General features: G+C 40.5%; 1 protein-coding gene across 1 annotated transcript in view; it reads left to right on the top strand.

Annotated features, from left to right (window-relative positions):
* The window catches only part of ADAMTS19 (ADAM metallopeptidase with thrombospondin type 1 motif 19), a 275,226-nt gene that overhangs the window by 64,507 nt on the left and 193,557 nt on the right, over nucleotides 1-17,162 (top strand). Inside the window, exons 3-4 of the mRNA XM_089677700.1 lie at nucleotides 8,163-8,325; nucleotides 16,973-17,145. Coding sequence (XP_089533826.1) covers nucleotides 8,163-8,325; nucleotides 16,973-17,145 — 336 coding nt within the window. The remainder of the gene's footprint in view (nucleotides 1-8,162; nucleotides 8,326-16,972; nucleotides 17,146-17,162) is intronic.

The following is a 17,162-nucleotide window of genomic DNA, read 5'->3' as shown; positions in this document are numbered from 1 at the left end:
CCTGCTGTAAGGCCCACCTCTGGCCTATGGATGGGGGTTCTCCAGACACCCCGATAGGAGCCGACCTGACTTCTGGAACTGAGACCTTTGTCTTCTCAGCTTCTGGTTGGTTCGTCAGACCCCTCAATGAGACCTTCCGTCTCACACACTGGGAGCGGTCTCCAACTGGGAGCCCCAAGCTATTCTCAGACCTGAGTATACAATGACACCTCACACCTGTGTAGTCCAGGTTGCAGGTGTCCAGCAAAACCTGGACACAGGATTGAATGTTCTGATCCAGAGTTACAGAATCCAGAGAAAGCCAGATCTGCAGCTTTGTCTGCCCAGAAACCTTAATCTGGAATGTCACATTCACCCCAAATATGACTCATGTGTCACATTTTTCTATCTTCTCACAGTGACAGGGTCACATCCTGTCACAACTTGTTTAAAATGCTTTTGATTTTAAAGGAGTAGACGGTGTTCACAAGTTACCCCCTTAAATGTGACATTAAAAAATGCTACCGCCACATAATGAGTGGTATTTTAAACAAACAGACCAGGAATCTTGGGCGATGTCATTGAACAAATATGGTCATCCTCATATTTGGTCAATGATGTCACCCAGGATGCTCAGCTGGTTTGTTTATAAACACCAGCCATCTGAGGATCTGTCATTTAGCAGTAGTATCTATCATCTGGTGGCATGCTGATGTGTGGCTGGGCATCATGATTGATGCTGAATCTACATCGATGTGATTGACTATGAATTTACAGCATGGGGAATGGGGACAAGGTGCCTTGCAGAAGGGGACTTATTGGAATCTGACACCCCTCCACCTGATGATCTTCCTTTGCTGTGTTACCACTGCAAAATAACAGATCTCAACAAAACTGTCCAGGGAACCTGGGTCACATCACTGACCAAATATGGTGATGTTCCTCAACATATTCCATATAAAAATGTAAACGATGTTACCGCATTGTCAATTAAGTCATCCAGCGGTGTGGATTTAGGGACAACCATGCTGACCCACTAAGACGACAACACACTACCAGACGATGTTGTTCTTCCTCCATGATGACCTACCACCCGATTACCTTGCCTTCTGTAAACCCTCAGGTCTCTTTTGGGGGACAAGATGTGCAAATGAGGCCATTGTCCCTCCTAAATGGGGTCAAGGTGACTTAGAGGGGAAGCTTGACCACCCCCTTTCAAGTTATCCTTCCAACATGGAAAGGCATGTGGCCTAGAATAGTTCCAGGGGGGGTGAACTGCATGGTCCCTGTCCTCCCTTTCTTGGCCACCTAGGCTGCAGACCTGGATAAGGACTACGAATGTAAATTAAATTTCCAAATCACAATAGTAACAAATTTCAACAAATCCGAAATAAATGATAATGGAACAAATTATCTGAATATGACTTCAAATATGTACTCAAACTTTAAAATTAATTTAAGTTCAAGTTTGAAAATGAATTCAAATTCAATATTGAAACATATTGCAATAAATACAGTAAGGATTAAAAGTGAAATAAGATGATGATTCCTACTTAGGCTGCATTGTAGAATAGAATAAAACATAACAGAATAGAATAGAAAAGAGTAGAATAAAACAGATTAGGATAGAATAGAAAAGAAAAAAAGAATAGAATAGAAAAGAAAATAGGATGCAATACAATGGATTAAGTGTTATATGGGGCAATGCATCTTTGCAATAGTTTATAAACATTTGAGAAAATTGCTTGCATTATAGTGACCTGTATAAAAGAGCCTGACCTGTGGTCTTTTCATTTTATATAGGTAAAGAAACTTCTCCTTGACTAATGCAGGCCATACATGGTTCAAATTCCGAACGATTTTCATATGAAAATCGGACCTAAGAATAATCAGCCGATTTTCGCTCTGTTAGTGGGGCAATGGCATCAGCCGATTTTTGTGGTTCCTCCCCATTTCGTTTATCGGGCATGCTGGAAAGTTTGTGAAAAACGACCGATTTTCAAAATCATTGGTAGCACCATTGGATTACAGAACGAACGACATTTTGATTTTCGGATGAAAAATGGTTCAGAATTTGAACCATGTATGGCCTGTATTAAATTCCTGTAAATAAGTACTGTATGGGGTAACCAAAAGGCCTTGTTTGTTTTTTTTTTCTCTCTCTATTATTTGTTTCATTTAGTAGCTATCAGGGGCGGACTGACCATTTGGAAACTCGGGCACTGCTCGAGGGCCTGGTGTCAGTAGGGGTCCCCATGAGATGCCCCTGGTACCTTTTTTCATAGGCTTTTTTGAGTTTGGGCAAGGACACAGGGGCCCCATGATCCCCTATTGCCCGGGGGCCCCATGAGTTGTCAGTCCGCCCCTGGTAGCTATATTATCTGCATGTGTCAGCTCATACAGTGAGAATTTAAAAATGATCATTGAAGTTTTCTTTGAGGCCATGTCATTTTTTTTTGACTCCTGGGTCATTTCGGGTTTTTAGCTGTGATTTTCACATGACAACTTGATCACTACTGGTAAGTGTTCCCATTGCTGCACCTTCATAGCTGAATTTACTAATGCTACACATATATTGGGAATTTCCTGGTAGAGGATCCAGTTACAAAGCTTCAGAAGCTCCTCCAGATGTGAAGTGCACATTCCATATGCAGATTTTCACGTGTACTTTCTTTATGATTCAAACCATCTTAGAAAGATCATGATATGATTGGAACTTTTCAGAGCTATATGCCCCCATTCTCTATTTTTCATACCAATTTTTATTCATACCAACCATGCTTTGAAACATTGCAACATCTGCCATGTATATACCAATGTTTTCCTTATTATTTATAAGGATACTACAATGTATTCCTTCTACTACTCATCTATATGTATGACACATCTACATAGTCTGCAGGAAAAGGAGAAAAAAAATCTTTTTACGTGTCACTGTTTTACTGACTATTTCATTTTATGTTATGTAACTGCTAATGGCAAAAACTGTATTTTCCACAATATGTTCTTTATACAGTGTGTGTATATATATATATATATATATATATATATATATATATGTATGGTTATTTTTTTATTTATTTTTTTAAATATACATATATCATCAGTAAAGACGTAAAAGTATTAAACTTCCAAAAAAACTTCTGTTTTTGAAATGGGACCATGTGCTGAAGCCTGTTGGCTGATTTAAATTTTGCCTGTGAAGATATCATTGATGTGCATCTTTTTCTTTTGATTATACCAAGCTACAGTATATGTAGAAGAATGATGGAACTCAAGACAGCACCTGATTCCAGCATTTGAGGGCAATGCATGGAGGGGTGGAGCTGTACATTATTCTTTGACTCTTCAATATGTAAAAGAAAGGCACATAAGCTGAAGTGACAATGGCTGAACAAGCTTACGGTGAAAAAAGAACACGGTAATTAAGGGAAATGATTATGAGAATGAGTTTCAAAGCAATGACTGACTAACAGAAAGATGGACAAAGAGAAAGCAGGATAAAGTGAAGAAAAAATAAGCGATTTTGAAAAAAACGAATTATGAGAGACTCTTGTACTGTAATGTTACTATGTTTGTAATATTATTTGCTGTAGAAACACTAACCCATGCAAGCAAAGTTTGTGATAGACAGTCTGTCTCATGTGGGATCTACGATGGCGGGTTTATGGTCCTTAACACTGAAATTTATGGATTTTACTGCCATCTGTGTGTTTTCACATTTTTTGCTTCACTCCTTATTTACTATGGCACACAAAAACGTAACATTAGTAAAAGCATAAACAGCATGCGCACATTCTAGACTGGGGGTAGTGTGCAGCTTTTCAAAATATACCTTTACCTTAAACACGTGCAGGCATTACAGGGGAAACCCCCCTCAGGAAATTTGATGATGTTGTATATCTTGGTTTTATCTAACTAATGTGACACACACTCCCTTTCGTGCCAAGAATTGAAATTTGTGCCAAGAAATTTGTGCCAAGAAATAAAACGCCTTAGGGTCTATACATGTATTGTTCATGTTTATGTGTTACATTGTGACTGTGATATTCAACCAAGGATCTTTTCGTTATAATGTTTTTATGTTTTGAAATGAACAATAATACATTTTGTATTTTTACTTCTTTCTGACAATATACCTTTTTGGTGCCTTAAAATCCCTGTTTTTGCTACTTCTTTATTATTCAACTCTTTGTGTATGTGGCACTTACTATAACCAGATTGGGCTATCCATAATTACTTAAGCTAATAAAGTATTTTGATGCACAACCTTTGGTGGCAATCAATGTAATCAAGAAGTTTCTGTAGCTCTCAATGAGATTTCTGCACCTACCAACAAGTAGTTTGGCTCACTCTTTGTGATCAAACTTCTCCAGCTGTCTCAGGTTTGGAATGTGCTTTCCCCAGACTGCATATTTCAGCTGTCTGTTAGAGAGGATTCAAATCAGGGCTCATAGGCCACTTCAGAATAGTTTAATGTTTGCTCTTAGCCATTCTTGGGTGCCTTTAAATGTAGGTTTTGGGTCATTATTCTGTTGGAGGACCAATGAACTGTAACTGACAGTGAAAAATTTCTCCTTAGTCTTAAGATTTCATTGTACTTTTCATGGATTCAAGACACCTCGTGGCAGATGCAATAAAGTAATGCTAAAACATAACGCAGTCTCCCCTATGTTTACAGGAGGTGCAGTGTTCTTTTCTTTGAAAGCTTCATCTTCTCATCTGTGAACATGAAGCTGATGTGACTTGCCAAAAAGCTGCAGTTTGTCTCAGCTGTCTAATAGACATTTCTCCAAAAGAATTGTGGCTTGTCAATATGCATTTTAGAAAATTCCAGTCTGCCTTTTTATGTTTTTATTTGAACTGTGGAGTCTGACTGGGACTTCTTCCTTTGAGCATGCTGCCACTCAAATGTGATGGATGGTATGATCAGACACTGATGTACCTTAACCTTGGGGTTTAGCTTGTATCTCTACAAGTTTTCCTTGGATCTTTCTCTACCATTCACACCACCCTTCTGTTCAATCTGGGGTCCATTTTCCTCTTGCAACAACATCCAGGGAGTTTGGCTATACTCCTTAAATTCTTTTTTGCTCCCTTTTATTCTGATAAATACCATTGAAAGTGTTTTAATATATCTATTTAACAAGTACAAAAAAGTTGCTGTTAATCCAGCCAGAAATCCAGTACTCTCTGTCTCTGGACTATCAGTTAGCACTGTTCCCTGCTATCTTTCTGCACAGCAAAACACCTCCCCTTGGAGAAGAAACGGTGGTATTATGTAATCCTAACACAATGTTAATGTAGTCATAACACACTCCCTGTCCTAGGGTGACAACACTGTTTAGTACATTTGTCACCCAAGGATAGGAAATTAGTTAAATGTAGGATTACCAGGTTAAAATGAGAGAAAGTGTAAAAAAAGAAAACACATGCAGCCACCATATATATATAATATAAGAAATGACACTTTGCTACAATGTAAAGTAGTGAGTGTACAGCTTGTATAACAGTGTAAATTAGCTGTCCCCTCAAAATAACTCAACATAGCCATTAATGTCCAAACCACTGGCAACAAAAGTGAGTACATGCCTTAGTGAAAATGTCCAAATTGGGCCCAAAGTGTCAATATTTTGTATGGCCACCATTATTTTCCAGCACTGCCTTAACCCTCTGGGGCATGGAGTTCACCAGAACTTCACAGGTTGCCACTGGAGTCGTCTTCTACTCCTCCGTGACGACATCACGGAGCTGGTGGATGTTAGAGACCTTGCGCTCTTCCACCTTCCATTTGCGGATGCCCCACAGATGCTCAATAGGGTTTAGGTCTGGAGCCATGCTTGGCCAGTCCATCACCTTTACCCTCAGCTTCTTTAGAAAGGCAGTGGTCATCTTGGAGGTGTGTTTTGGGTCGTTATCATGTTGGAATACTGCCCTGCATCCCAGTCTCCGAAGGAAGTGGATCATGCTCTGCTTCTGTATGTTACAGTACATGTTGGTATTCATTGTTCCCACAGTGTAGCTCCCCAGTGCCGGCAGCACTCGTGCAGCCCCAGACCATGACACTCCCACCACCATGCTTGACTGTAGGCAAGACACACTTGTCTTTGTACTCCTCACCTGGTTGCCACCACACACTCTTGACACTATCTGAACCAAATAAGTTTATCTTGGTCTCATCAGACCACAGAACATGGTTCCAGTAATCCATGTCCTTAGTCTGCTTGTCTTCAGCAAACTGTTTGTGGGCTTTCCTGTGCATTGTCTTTAGAAGCGGTTTCCTTCTGGGACGACAGCCATGCAGACCAATTTGATGCAGTATGCGGCATATGGTTTGAGCACTGACAGGCTGACCTCCCACCCCTTCAACCTCTGCAGCAATGCTGGCAGCACTCAAACGTCTATTTCCCAAAGATAACCTCTGGAAATGATGCTGAGCACGTGCAATCAACTTCTTTGGTCGACCATGGCAAGGCCTGTTCTGAGTGGAACCTGTCCTGTTAAACCACTGTATGGTCTTGGCCACCATGCTGCAGCTCAGTTTCAGGGTCTTGGCAATCTTCTTATAGCCTAGGCCATCTTTAGAGCAACAATTGTTTTTTTCAGATCCTCAGAGAGTTCTTTTCCATGAAGTGCCATGTTGAACTTCCAGTGACCAGTATGAGAGAGTGAAAGCGATAACACCAAATTTAACACCTTCTCCCCATTCACTCCTGAGATCTTGTAACATTAATGAGTCACATGACCCTGGGGAGGGAAAATGGCTAATTGGGCCCAATTTGGACATTTTCACTTAGGGGTGTACTCACTTTTGTTGCCAGTGGTTTAAACATTAATGGCTGTGTGTTGAGTTATTTTGAGGGGACATCAAATTGACACTGTTATACAAGATGTACACTCACTACTTTACATTGTAGCAAAGTGTCATTTCTTCAGTGTTGTCACATGAAAAGATATAATAAAATTTTTACATAAATTTGAGGGGTGTACTCACTTCTGTGAGGTACTGTGTATGTATATGTATATATATGCACAGGTAAGCTGCAATAGTATGGATGTTTGGGTTTGGATACTCTTTAAACTTCTTAATAATATTTGCAACTGTATTTACAGAAACATTAAGCTGCTTAGAGATAGTCTTAAAGGATAAGTTCACCTTTTCATAAAAAAAATAAATTCAGATAAATAAAAATGTGCATTTATTATTTTTTTGTGCAGGAGCTTGGAAAGCATTGCACCAGTGATCAGCAGATCGTTGGTGCCATGCAGGTATCCTGCAGATCTGTCAGTACATTTGCTTGCCCCATACAGTATGTACGAGCAAGCAGATATACTGACAGGAAGGTTCAATGAACTACCACGGTGCTCCACAGCACCATGGTAGTTCATTCAGAAGTACAAGCCGGCAGCTGCTAAAGCTGTCAGGACTTGTAGTTTCTCATTCACAGAGGCGTGACAAAGCCAGGCAGGCAGAGTCCCGCATGGCCACATTTGTTTTTAAATTTGACAGCTAGTGAGGGAGAAGATCCCCCTGCTAGCTGTCAAAATAGGGCATCAGCAGGGAGCAGGGCCAGTGCTTTCATAACATGTTACATATTGTAGCCTGAATATGGGTATAACATGTTATAAAAGGTGAACTTATCCTTTAAAGACTTTACCTTTGATGTGCTGGTCTATGATATCCTTTCTGGTCTCCTCAGACAACTCTCTCCTTTGATTTCTCTGGTGTATGAGAGAACTTAAAGACCAACTGCAATACATGATTCATAGTAGAATATTCTCCTATATATATTTCAATTGCGTATTTAGCTGTTTGCATGCAGGAAAGTTTTGAATAATGTTACATTTTCTTGTATCAACCCCCCACTGTTAGGTCTAGGAAATGATACATCCTGGTAATACTGCAGTATATTTATTCTTTCACATTAAAATCTCATCTCCATCTAGAAAATCAGGTTTCATAGATACATTTTAAGAAAAGATAATAAATTACCACTGGGCATTAAAGTTGCCTATTGAATAACCCATGAACTATTGTATTTGGTTTTTCACTCAAGTGCAGAGATGAAAGGAACTCATTATCTTAGCAAAATATTTTTAAATATACCTACATATTTAAAAACAACATGTTCATCACCTTTTATTTTACTTTTTCTAATTATACCCATGCATATTTTTCCTAGATGGGCTTTATACAAATTAATGAAGACTTCATATACATTGAACCTGTAAATCAGACACGCACTGCAGATGGCCATGCCCATCGAGTATACAGAAGGAAAAGAACTGCAGAAGGAAAACCAACAGAAAATAAAACTTCACATTATCCATATTGTGGAGTAGCAGGTATTGTTAATACTATATCTGTTTTTCCCATTTTAATTGTTTTTATCTATTAACATAAATGATTGTACATTTTTTTCTACTAACAAACAAGTCATACTGACCTGCTCTGTGTAATGCTTTTGCACAGAGCAGCCCTGATCCACCTCTTCTCAGGTCCCATCCTGGTGCTCCTCTCCCTTTTTGAGTCTGCTCATAGCAAGCCAGCTTGCTATGAGGACACTCCTGCAGGCTTGATCCTGAGCTGCACTCTGTGTATCCATTGACACACACAGTATGGCTCAGCCCCACCCTCTCTCTGCTTACTGACTGTGATTGACAGCAGTAGGAGCCAATGGCTCCAACTGCTGCCTCCATGTCCAGTGAGGAGAGAGAGACCATGGAGAGAGCCCCTGCTCTTGGGTACAGTGGTGGATCGAGATCAGGCTCAGGTAAGTATACGGGGGGGGGGCACTGCACACAGAAGGTTTTTACCTTAATGCAGAGAATGCATTAGGGTAAAAAAAAAACCTTCCACCTTTACAACCGCTTTAATTTACGTGAGCATGTTCCTTTGTCCGATCAGATAAAATATATTACCAATGCCTAAAATTTACCCACAATCATAAACCTCTCTATTTTAAACACTTATAAGAGAAGTTTTTTTTTATAAAATCATACTTACCTGGGTGGATGCAGCATCGGTCCAATGCTACATCCGTCCTCCACCGGCTCTCTAAGTGTGAGAACTCAGCAATCACATGACCACTGATTGCTAAGTTCTCAAGGCCACTGTGAGCAGAGAGCAGTGACTGTCAGTCACCTCTGTCTCTGCTCTGCCCCCCCCCTCCATGCTCACTTGAGCACTGCACTGTGGAGAGGGAGGGAGCCGCTGGCTCGAGCTCTCAGCAGATCGATGAGAGGCTGAGCCAGGTGCCGCTCCAGACTCTCAATTATCCATTCACCTGAAAGCAAATTCCCATTGACTTTGAATACCCAATGATGTGCAGATGCTTTTCACATGATTAGATATTTGAAGTGAATTGTCACACAATTTAGTCCCAAAGGTCACCCCTGTTTTGCTAAATGCAGTGAAAAGCATGCAGCCAGGACATGTTCCTCTTCATACTCCTTCAACTGCATTTGAACAGAAATTGAAAGGCAGATGTATGCTTCAGGAGCATTACTTGTGTGGTTCAATGAACTCTAAACACAGTAGATGGGAACATTGCTTCAATTCCCATTACGGCTGTGCTGAGTGCAGCAACAGCTAGCTGTAGGAGAATAGAGAATCCTAATGTAACAAAAGGAGGAAGAATCCAAGGCACGGGGTAGTGAAGTTGAATATTTTCAAATCTTACCTCGAAGACCCCAATAAACCAATCTGCATAATCCTCAAGCATCTATCCATAACTAAATTTCCAGGAATAGTTTGGAATGGAGGACCATTCAACCAACTTACTTGTTTGACATGACTTGTAGAAGAGTTTTACTTGTAGTACACTGAGGTTCATTTCACATAACTCCTAAATACTTATTTGTATTCTCTTTTTTAAAACATTGTACTTGGGTAACTGAAAAGCACTCCAGAAACAGGAACTGATCGTGATTTTCATAGTAGAGCAATGCAGGTTTTAGGACTTCTGAACCATGTAAAAAGCAGGATCTTCTTGAAAATGGCATTAAAAAGTCCATCACTTTGTTAATATACATGAACTGGTATTCAAATGTAAACAGAACCTTAAAGTCTACTATAACTAGATTAGCATCACCCAGCGCTATTGCAGTATCTGGGAAAGCTAAGGATCCCAAATCTCATAAAAATGTGCTGTTACACTGTTCAGTGTAGGTCATAGTTATTATTCGTATTATACAGGATTTATATAGCACCAACAGTTTGCGCAACGCTTTGCAAAATGAAGGTAGACATTACAGTTACAATAAAATTTGGTAGAAGAGGAAACAGAGAGCCCTTTGTTTGTTAGAGCTTACAATATAGTTGTTGCAAACTGCAAAATCCACATTAAAATAGATACTTACTTGGGTTTTTCAGAATCCAGTATTTAATTATTAGGTTTTCACCACTTTATGCTCCAAAGTTTGAGCTCTGGGGTCACTACAACTTTAAAGCAATGCTCCATGCTTCTGTTGCCCACACAAATACATTGTAAAGTAGATGTGGCAAACCTCTGATATTTTAAAGTAGATATTTTCATATTAAGACCCCATTCACACTTGTAAATGGGGTTGTTAGCAATTAGGTGTGGAAAACACAGGAGGGGGGGGGGGGGGTAATTAGCTGAAGGGGAAAGCCCCATTGGAAGCAGTGGGAGGCTGACAGTTTCTACATCTATTCACAGTCATTTGCATGTAATCATTCAAACAGAGAGTATCTGCAAATGGCTGGAGCTGGATGCAGCCTTCTCAGGACAATTGATGGAGGTGACTACTTGGTGCTTTTTACATTTTTTTGTATCAATTTAGACTCTTAAACAAAGTGACTTTAGAGACATCTGCTGCAATTAGGCTAGCATCACCATGCAGAGTTTTGTGATGAGAGTTCATGCACAATAATTTTTAAATTCACAAGTAAAGTTTATTGTTCAGTTGTAAAGTGAGAAAGTCTATGTTCACCTTCCAATAATAAAACGATTAGAAACTTAGGCGAAAACCTATAATAAATCTAATCTGTTCTAATACAAATATGTGACGTAATTCAGAATGAAGCCATATACTAAAACTTAGCATACTTCATCTTACTGATGCTGTTTCTTTTAAATGCAGCATAAGATGTCAGTGTATTCAGAAAACCTTTAATTTGCTCTAAACATAAGGTAAGGTATTTATTCACATTTATGACCTATAGATGTAGCCAGCACTGTTGTGTTGAAAGACACACTTACATGTGAAAGTCCAGCTTCAAACTTAAATTAATGGGGAGTTAAGTCATTTCCTGATACTTCCAAATCTACATACAGTAGACATTAATCAAGGGCTGACTCACAGTCAACCTTACATATTCTAAACTACACTGCACCTTGACGGTAACATTACAACACTGTGAAATGCTCAGATGTATTACCTTTTTGGCAAAATATTACTTTATACTAATTAGATCATATATATTGTAACACAATGTTGTACTGTATATCTGACAGTTCATAGAGAGGCAGTGTTTCTTAAATGATGGGATTGTGTGTGGTATACTGCAGAGTTCAGGAGGGCAGAAGCAACCTGCAGTAGTACTAACCTTAGTACAAATGTTACATTTATAAACAACATATATAACCCAAGCCATCATCATAGATCAAAGGAAATTTGTGCTGAGACTGTAGGTCTCCTTTGCTGGCCTCACATTCTGAAAATATTTATTCATTTGCTGCCATTCTAATATAATGTATTCAGTTCTTTCTATGAATGTTATTGATCTGAAACAAGGATACAGGAGTCAGAGGTTCTGACTACAATCTGATTTGCAGCATACACATTTCTTTTAGCACAGGTTTAAATGGTGGCACTCTCCGGCACCTGCAGATAACAGCATCTCAAGCCACAACCGGGGCCCTGAAATTAGGGCTTTGCAATAGGCAAATACTCAAACTTCCAAGAAAGCTGATGGATGATAACCTTATTTGTATTTCATACAAAACAAAAACATAAGAGTAAAAGGTTGGACAAAAATGTAAAATTTGCATGAAATGTACATTTCATAAAAATTATTTAGGCAGATCAAAAAATCACTCTTTCATTATAAGCCATGCCACAGCTTGACTCACATTCAGCCACACTTTGGTTAGCAAACCACCTATGTTAATGAATTCCATGTATATTTGCTATGGTCTATGTGTGTACTTTTGCATGCAACACAGGCAAATGACTAATTTTGTGACCATATCCAATAGTAAATCAGGCCCAATATGTGCTTTTAAAAAATACATATTTCCTATTAAAGCTGCTTGGAAATCATTTTGACATAAGTAAATGTCAGTAATGGTAGGGTAGTGGGGTAGTGTCCGTAACAGATGTTCTGCACACACTAATACTACTACTGCTATTACTTGAAGTAAACTCTAAGAAGATGCTATGGGTTACTGCAGTGTGCTTTTTTGTTTGTTTTTTTTAGTTTGTTTTGGGCTATAGCTGGCCATACATTGTGGGCTAAATGGAAAAAAACAGATTCCTCCATCCACATAAACAAGGTTTATCCCACTGGTTACAAAGGCACTGGGACAAAGGCACCTGCCGCTACCAAATACACTGATCAGTGGCTACAGCTGATTGGCTGGGCTGCAGTCACAGATTGAGTAAAAATTTCCAACATATACCTACAAAATAAGTGAATTGTAAATCAGTCTGTCCCTGTTAACAGCCGGCTTACACCCTACCTAAACCTTCTGGTTTTGTATTAGGCTTCATGTGTCTGACTACCCAACATTCTCTAACTCACCACTTTGGAGAATGGCTTGCTAGATACTAGATAATCACGCGGATATGAAAGTGCCGAAGTATTAGACCATATGCATTCAGATGTATTTAAAACCAAAAATCTATATTTTAGTATCTTGGTCATAATGTCTCATTTTTGTGAATCTGTTACAAAGTTGCTTAGATGGAGATCCTGAAAGTAACAATACTTTCTGTTGCAGGCTGGCAAAGCTGTGGCCTCTGTTATTAGCATTGTTGTCAGCTTGACATGCTCTCCTTCAGTTGGTCATTGGGATTTCTATTTGGTCTGAAGCCCAATGGACAACTAAAATAGCATGTATGGCTTGTTGACAATGCTGCTGATATTGAGAGGTAGCAGCTTAGCACTGTCAACCTGCAACAGGAAGTGCTGTTACTTTATCACCAGAAAGATACTTTGCAATAGATTCACAAAAAATGTATTAAAAACTGTATACATTGAGACATTTGCCAAATATTATATAATAAAAAATGGGGTTTATATACACTTTCAGCATTTCACAGTGATGGCTACTATAGGTGAAGTTTGCCACAGCAGCGGTTATCGGGGCTTAGCAGTTGTCCAATGCTTAAATATGGATTTAGTGTTTTGTTTTTCTTTTGCCCTTATGATGTCAGTGGCGATGAAAGTGTACTTTATTAAATCCTAGCTTTATTTAGTGCAGTGTTTGGTATGATGTTACTTCAGCTCACTAGTACCTAGACTTTTACGATGTAACAAACAGTAGTTAGTGAGTAGTTATAATCTGTACCCGTCAGTGGCATTTTTTAAAGGAGGGAATTCTGAAATATTATACCTTAAAAGAAAATGTAAGCATCATATGTGTATTTTGTACATATTACTTTTCACCTAAATATTATTTTAATGTGTGTTTCTACATATTGTGTTCAACAACAACATGAATCAGAAGTTTTAAATTAGCTCTATCCATCTTCTTAAACAGGTTTCAAAATCTAGAAGTATTATTTTAAAAATCTCTCTCCAGAGCAAAGAATATTGACTAACACATAAATCATTAATGCTTGTGAACTTTTACCTTTAGGCAACTTTTGTAGGCCTCCTAAGCTCATTAAAAATACATTCAAACAGCATATAAAAGTAGTAGCATATAAAGCTACATTTGCACAATTAATATGTATGAAACTTGCATGAATTAAGATACTGACAATGTAGAAAAATATATGCAGACTGTGACTGAACAAAATATTTGGAAAATATTTGGAAAAAATATGTTAATTTTGGGTGAATACAGAGGTTTATATATAGTTTATACATCCACAAATCTTAAAGTACCTACTGCAAAACTGGCAAGGTCTCTTTTTATGGTATGAAAAAAAAATATAGAGAATTCATTTCAACAATATTTCTGTAAGGTTGTATGTACATGTAAAGCAGTGGTTCTCAACCTTTCTAACGCCGCGACCCCTTAATACAGTTCCTCATGTTGTGGTGACCCCCAACCATAAAATTATTTTCGTTGCTACTTCAGAACTGTAATTTTGCAGTGGGAGGAATAGTGCCCCATCATTGGTATCAGTGGGAGGACTAGCGCCCCATCATTGGTATCAGTGGGAGGAATAGTGTCCCATCGTTGGTATCAGTGGGAGGAATAGTGCCCCATCACTAATGTCAGTGGGAGGAATAGTGTCCCATCGTTGGTATCAGTGGGAGGAATAGTGCCCCATCATTGGTATCAGTGGGAGGAATAGTGCCCCATCATTGGTATCAGTGGGAGGACTAGCGCCCCATCACTGATGTCAGTGGGAGGAATAGTGTCCCATCGTTGGTATCAGTGGGAGGAATAGTGCCCCATCGTTGGTGTCAGTGGGAGGAATAGTGCCCCATCATTGGTATCAGTGGGAGGAATAGTGCCCCATCATTGGTGTCAGTGGGAGGCATAGTGCCCCATCATTGGTGTCAGTGGGGGGAATAGTGCTCCATCATTGGTGTCAGTGGGAGGAATAGTGTCCCATCATTGGTGTCAGTGGGAGGAATAGTGCCCCATCATTGGTATCAGTGGGAGGAATAGTGTCCCATCATTGGTGTCAGTGGGAGGAATAGTGCCCCATCATTGGTGTCAGTGGGAGGAATAGTGCCCCATCATTGGTGTCAGTGGGAGGAATAGTGCCCCATCATTGGTATCAGTGGGAGGAATAGTGCCCCATCATTGGTGTCAGTGGGAGGAATAGTGCCCCATCATTGGTGTCAGTGGGAGGAATAGTGCCTATCATTGGTGTCAGTGGGGGGAGGAATAGTGCCTATCATTGGTGTCAGTGGGGGGAGGAATAGTGCCCCATCATTGGTGTCAGTGGGGGGAGGAATAGTGCCCCATCGTTGGTGTCAGTGGGGGGAGGAATAGTGCCCCATCGTTGGTGTCAGTGGGGGGAGGAATAGTGCCCCATCGTTGGTGTCAGTGGGGGGAGGAATAGTGCCCCATCGTTGGTGTCAGTGGGGGGAGGAATAGTGCCTATCGTTGGTGTCAGTGGGGGGAGGAATAGTGCCTATCGTTGGTGTCAGTGGGGGGAGGAATAGTGCCTATCATTGGTGCCAGTGGGAGGAATAGTGCCCCATCGTTGGTGTCAGTGGGAGGAATAGCGCCCCATCATTGGTGTCAGTGGGAGGAATAGTGTCCATCATTGGTGTCAGTGGGAGGAATAGTGCCCCATCGTTGGTGTCAGTGGGGGGAGGAATAGTGCCGCATCGTTGGTGACAGTGGGGGGAGGAATAGTGCCTATCATTGGTGTCAGTGGGGGGAGGAATAGTGCCCCATCGTTGGTGTCAGTGGGGGGAGGAATAGTGCCCCATCGTTGGTGTCAGTGGGGGGAGGAATAGTGCCCCATCGTTGGTGTCAGTGGGGGGAGGAATAGTGCCCCATCGTTGGTGTCAGTGGGGGGAGGAATAGTGCCTATCATTGGTGTCAGTGGGGGGAGGAATAGTGCCCCATCGTTGGTGTCAGTGGGGGGAGGAATAGTGCCCCATCGTTGGTATTAGTGACGCAAATGATGGGGCACTATTCCTCCCACTGACACCAATGATACTTACCTTGCTGACCCCTGCTCCAGCCTGGGCTCGCTCTCTCCCTCTCCCATCTACAGCCTGCAGAAGCAAAATTTGCACTTACCTGTCAGCTGTCTTCCTTCTCTGGCCTCTCTCCTCTTCACTCGGTCCTGCAGCTCCCTCGATCTTCTTCGATCTGCGCGCTCTGCCGCTCGGCTCCTCCTCTCCAAGCTCCACCTCCTCGCCGGTGATTGGCCGCCTGTGTGCCTCTCCTGAGCTACAGTTCCGGTGGCCAATCAGCGGCGAGGAGGCGGAGCTGTTGAGTGATCCCGGAGGTGTGGCCAGGTTACAGGGGCAGCATATCATCCCGCCCACAGATCGCGAGACAGAGCAGAGGTGTCTCGGTTCCTAAGACCATCGGAAATATGTGTTTTCCGATGGTCTTAGGCGACCCCTGGGAAATGGTCGTTCGACCCCCAAAGGGGTCGCGACCCCCAGGTTGAGAACCGCTGATGTAAAGTATTATATGCATGCTAATTACCTATAAAAACTTACTCTATATAGATAACCAAAGAGCCCTGAGGTCGATTAGACTATTTGTAAAGGTTTAAATGCTTTCATTGAGTAGCTCTTGATTATTTCCTGGTAAAAGTACCTGTAATCTGCAGACCCCAGTGATTATATTTAGATAATAGTGATTCCATTCCTTTGTAGTATTTTTATTCTGATAGCATTTTATTATCTACAGTTTATAGAATATAGTGCTGTGTTATGTGAGATTTTGCCAGCATTTGATGATGCAAGTGAAGTATTGAATGGCAACATGACAACTGTGGGAGCTGTTTTGAAGACGTGCTTGCTGGGAACCTTATCCACATTGATGGGTTGGGAGAATATGGGTGACATCCAATTTTCTTGGAAATTCGCTTTAAGTGTAAACAACAATTTAGATGAAAATGGTTCATAGTTTCCAGGCATTATCGGTATAGAAGAAATTAAATAGCCAAGGTGGTAGAGCTGGAATTTTTTGAAAAATTGTTGACTTCCTGTCTGGCAATATTACTCGCTATCATGGTGCTTACTTACTGGCACCTTACACAGAGTTATAGACTGGAGAGCAAAGTTATATGAATGTAACATATCTCAATTTTGGTACAGATGTGATACCATATATACTGTACATAATTGTGAATGGTTTTTTTTTTACAGAAAAGAGAAAAGCTAAGAACTACAAAGCTTCAGAGACTGGAAGGGGAAAGAGATACTCATTCAAGCAAAGCCAGGAATATAACATAGAAACAGTTGTGGTTGCTGACCCTGCCATGGTTTCCTATCACGGAGCAGAAGCAACTAGAAAATTCATCCTCACTATCCTAAACATGGTAACTGTGTCTGAACC

The sequence above is a fragment of the Staurois parvus genome, unplaced genomic scaffold (genome assembly GCF_062004578.1).
Source record: "Staurois parvus isolate SC_StPar_1 unplaced genomic scaffold, SC_StPar_1.0 ptg000014l, whole genome shotgun sequence".
In the NCBI taxonomy this organism is placed as follows: domain Eukaryota; kingdom Metazoa; phylum Chordata; class Amphibia; order Anura; family Ranidae; genus Staurois; species Staurois parvus.
Note: the sequence above shows the minus strand (reverse complement) of the source record. Positions and strands in the feature narration are given on the sequence as shown.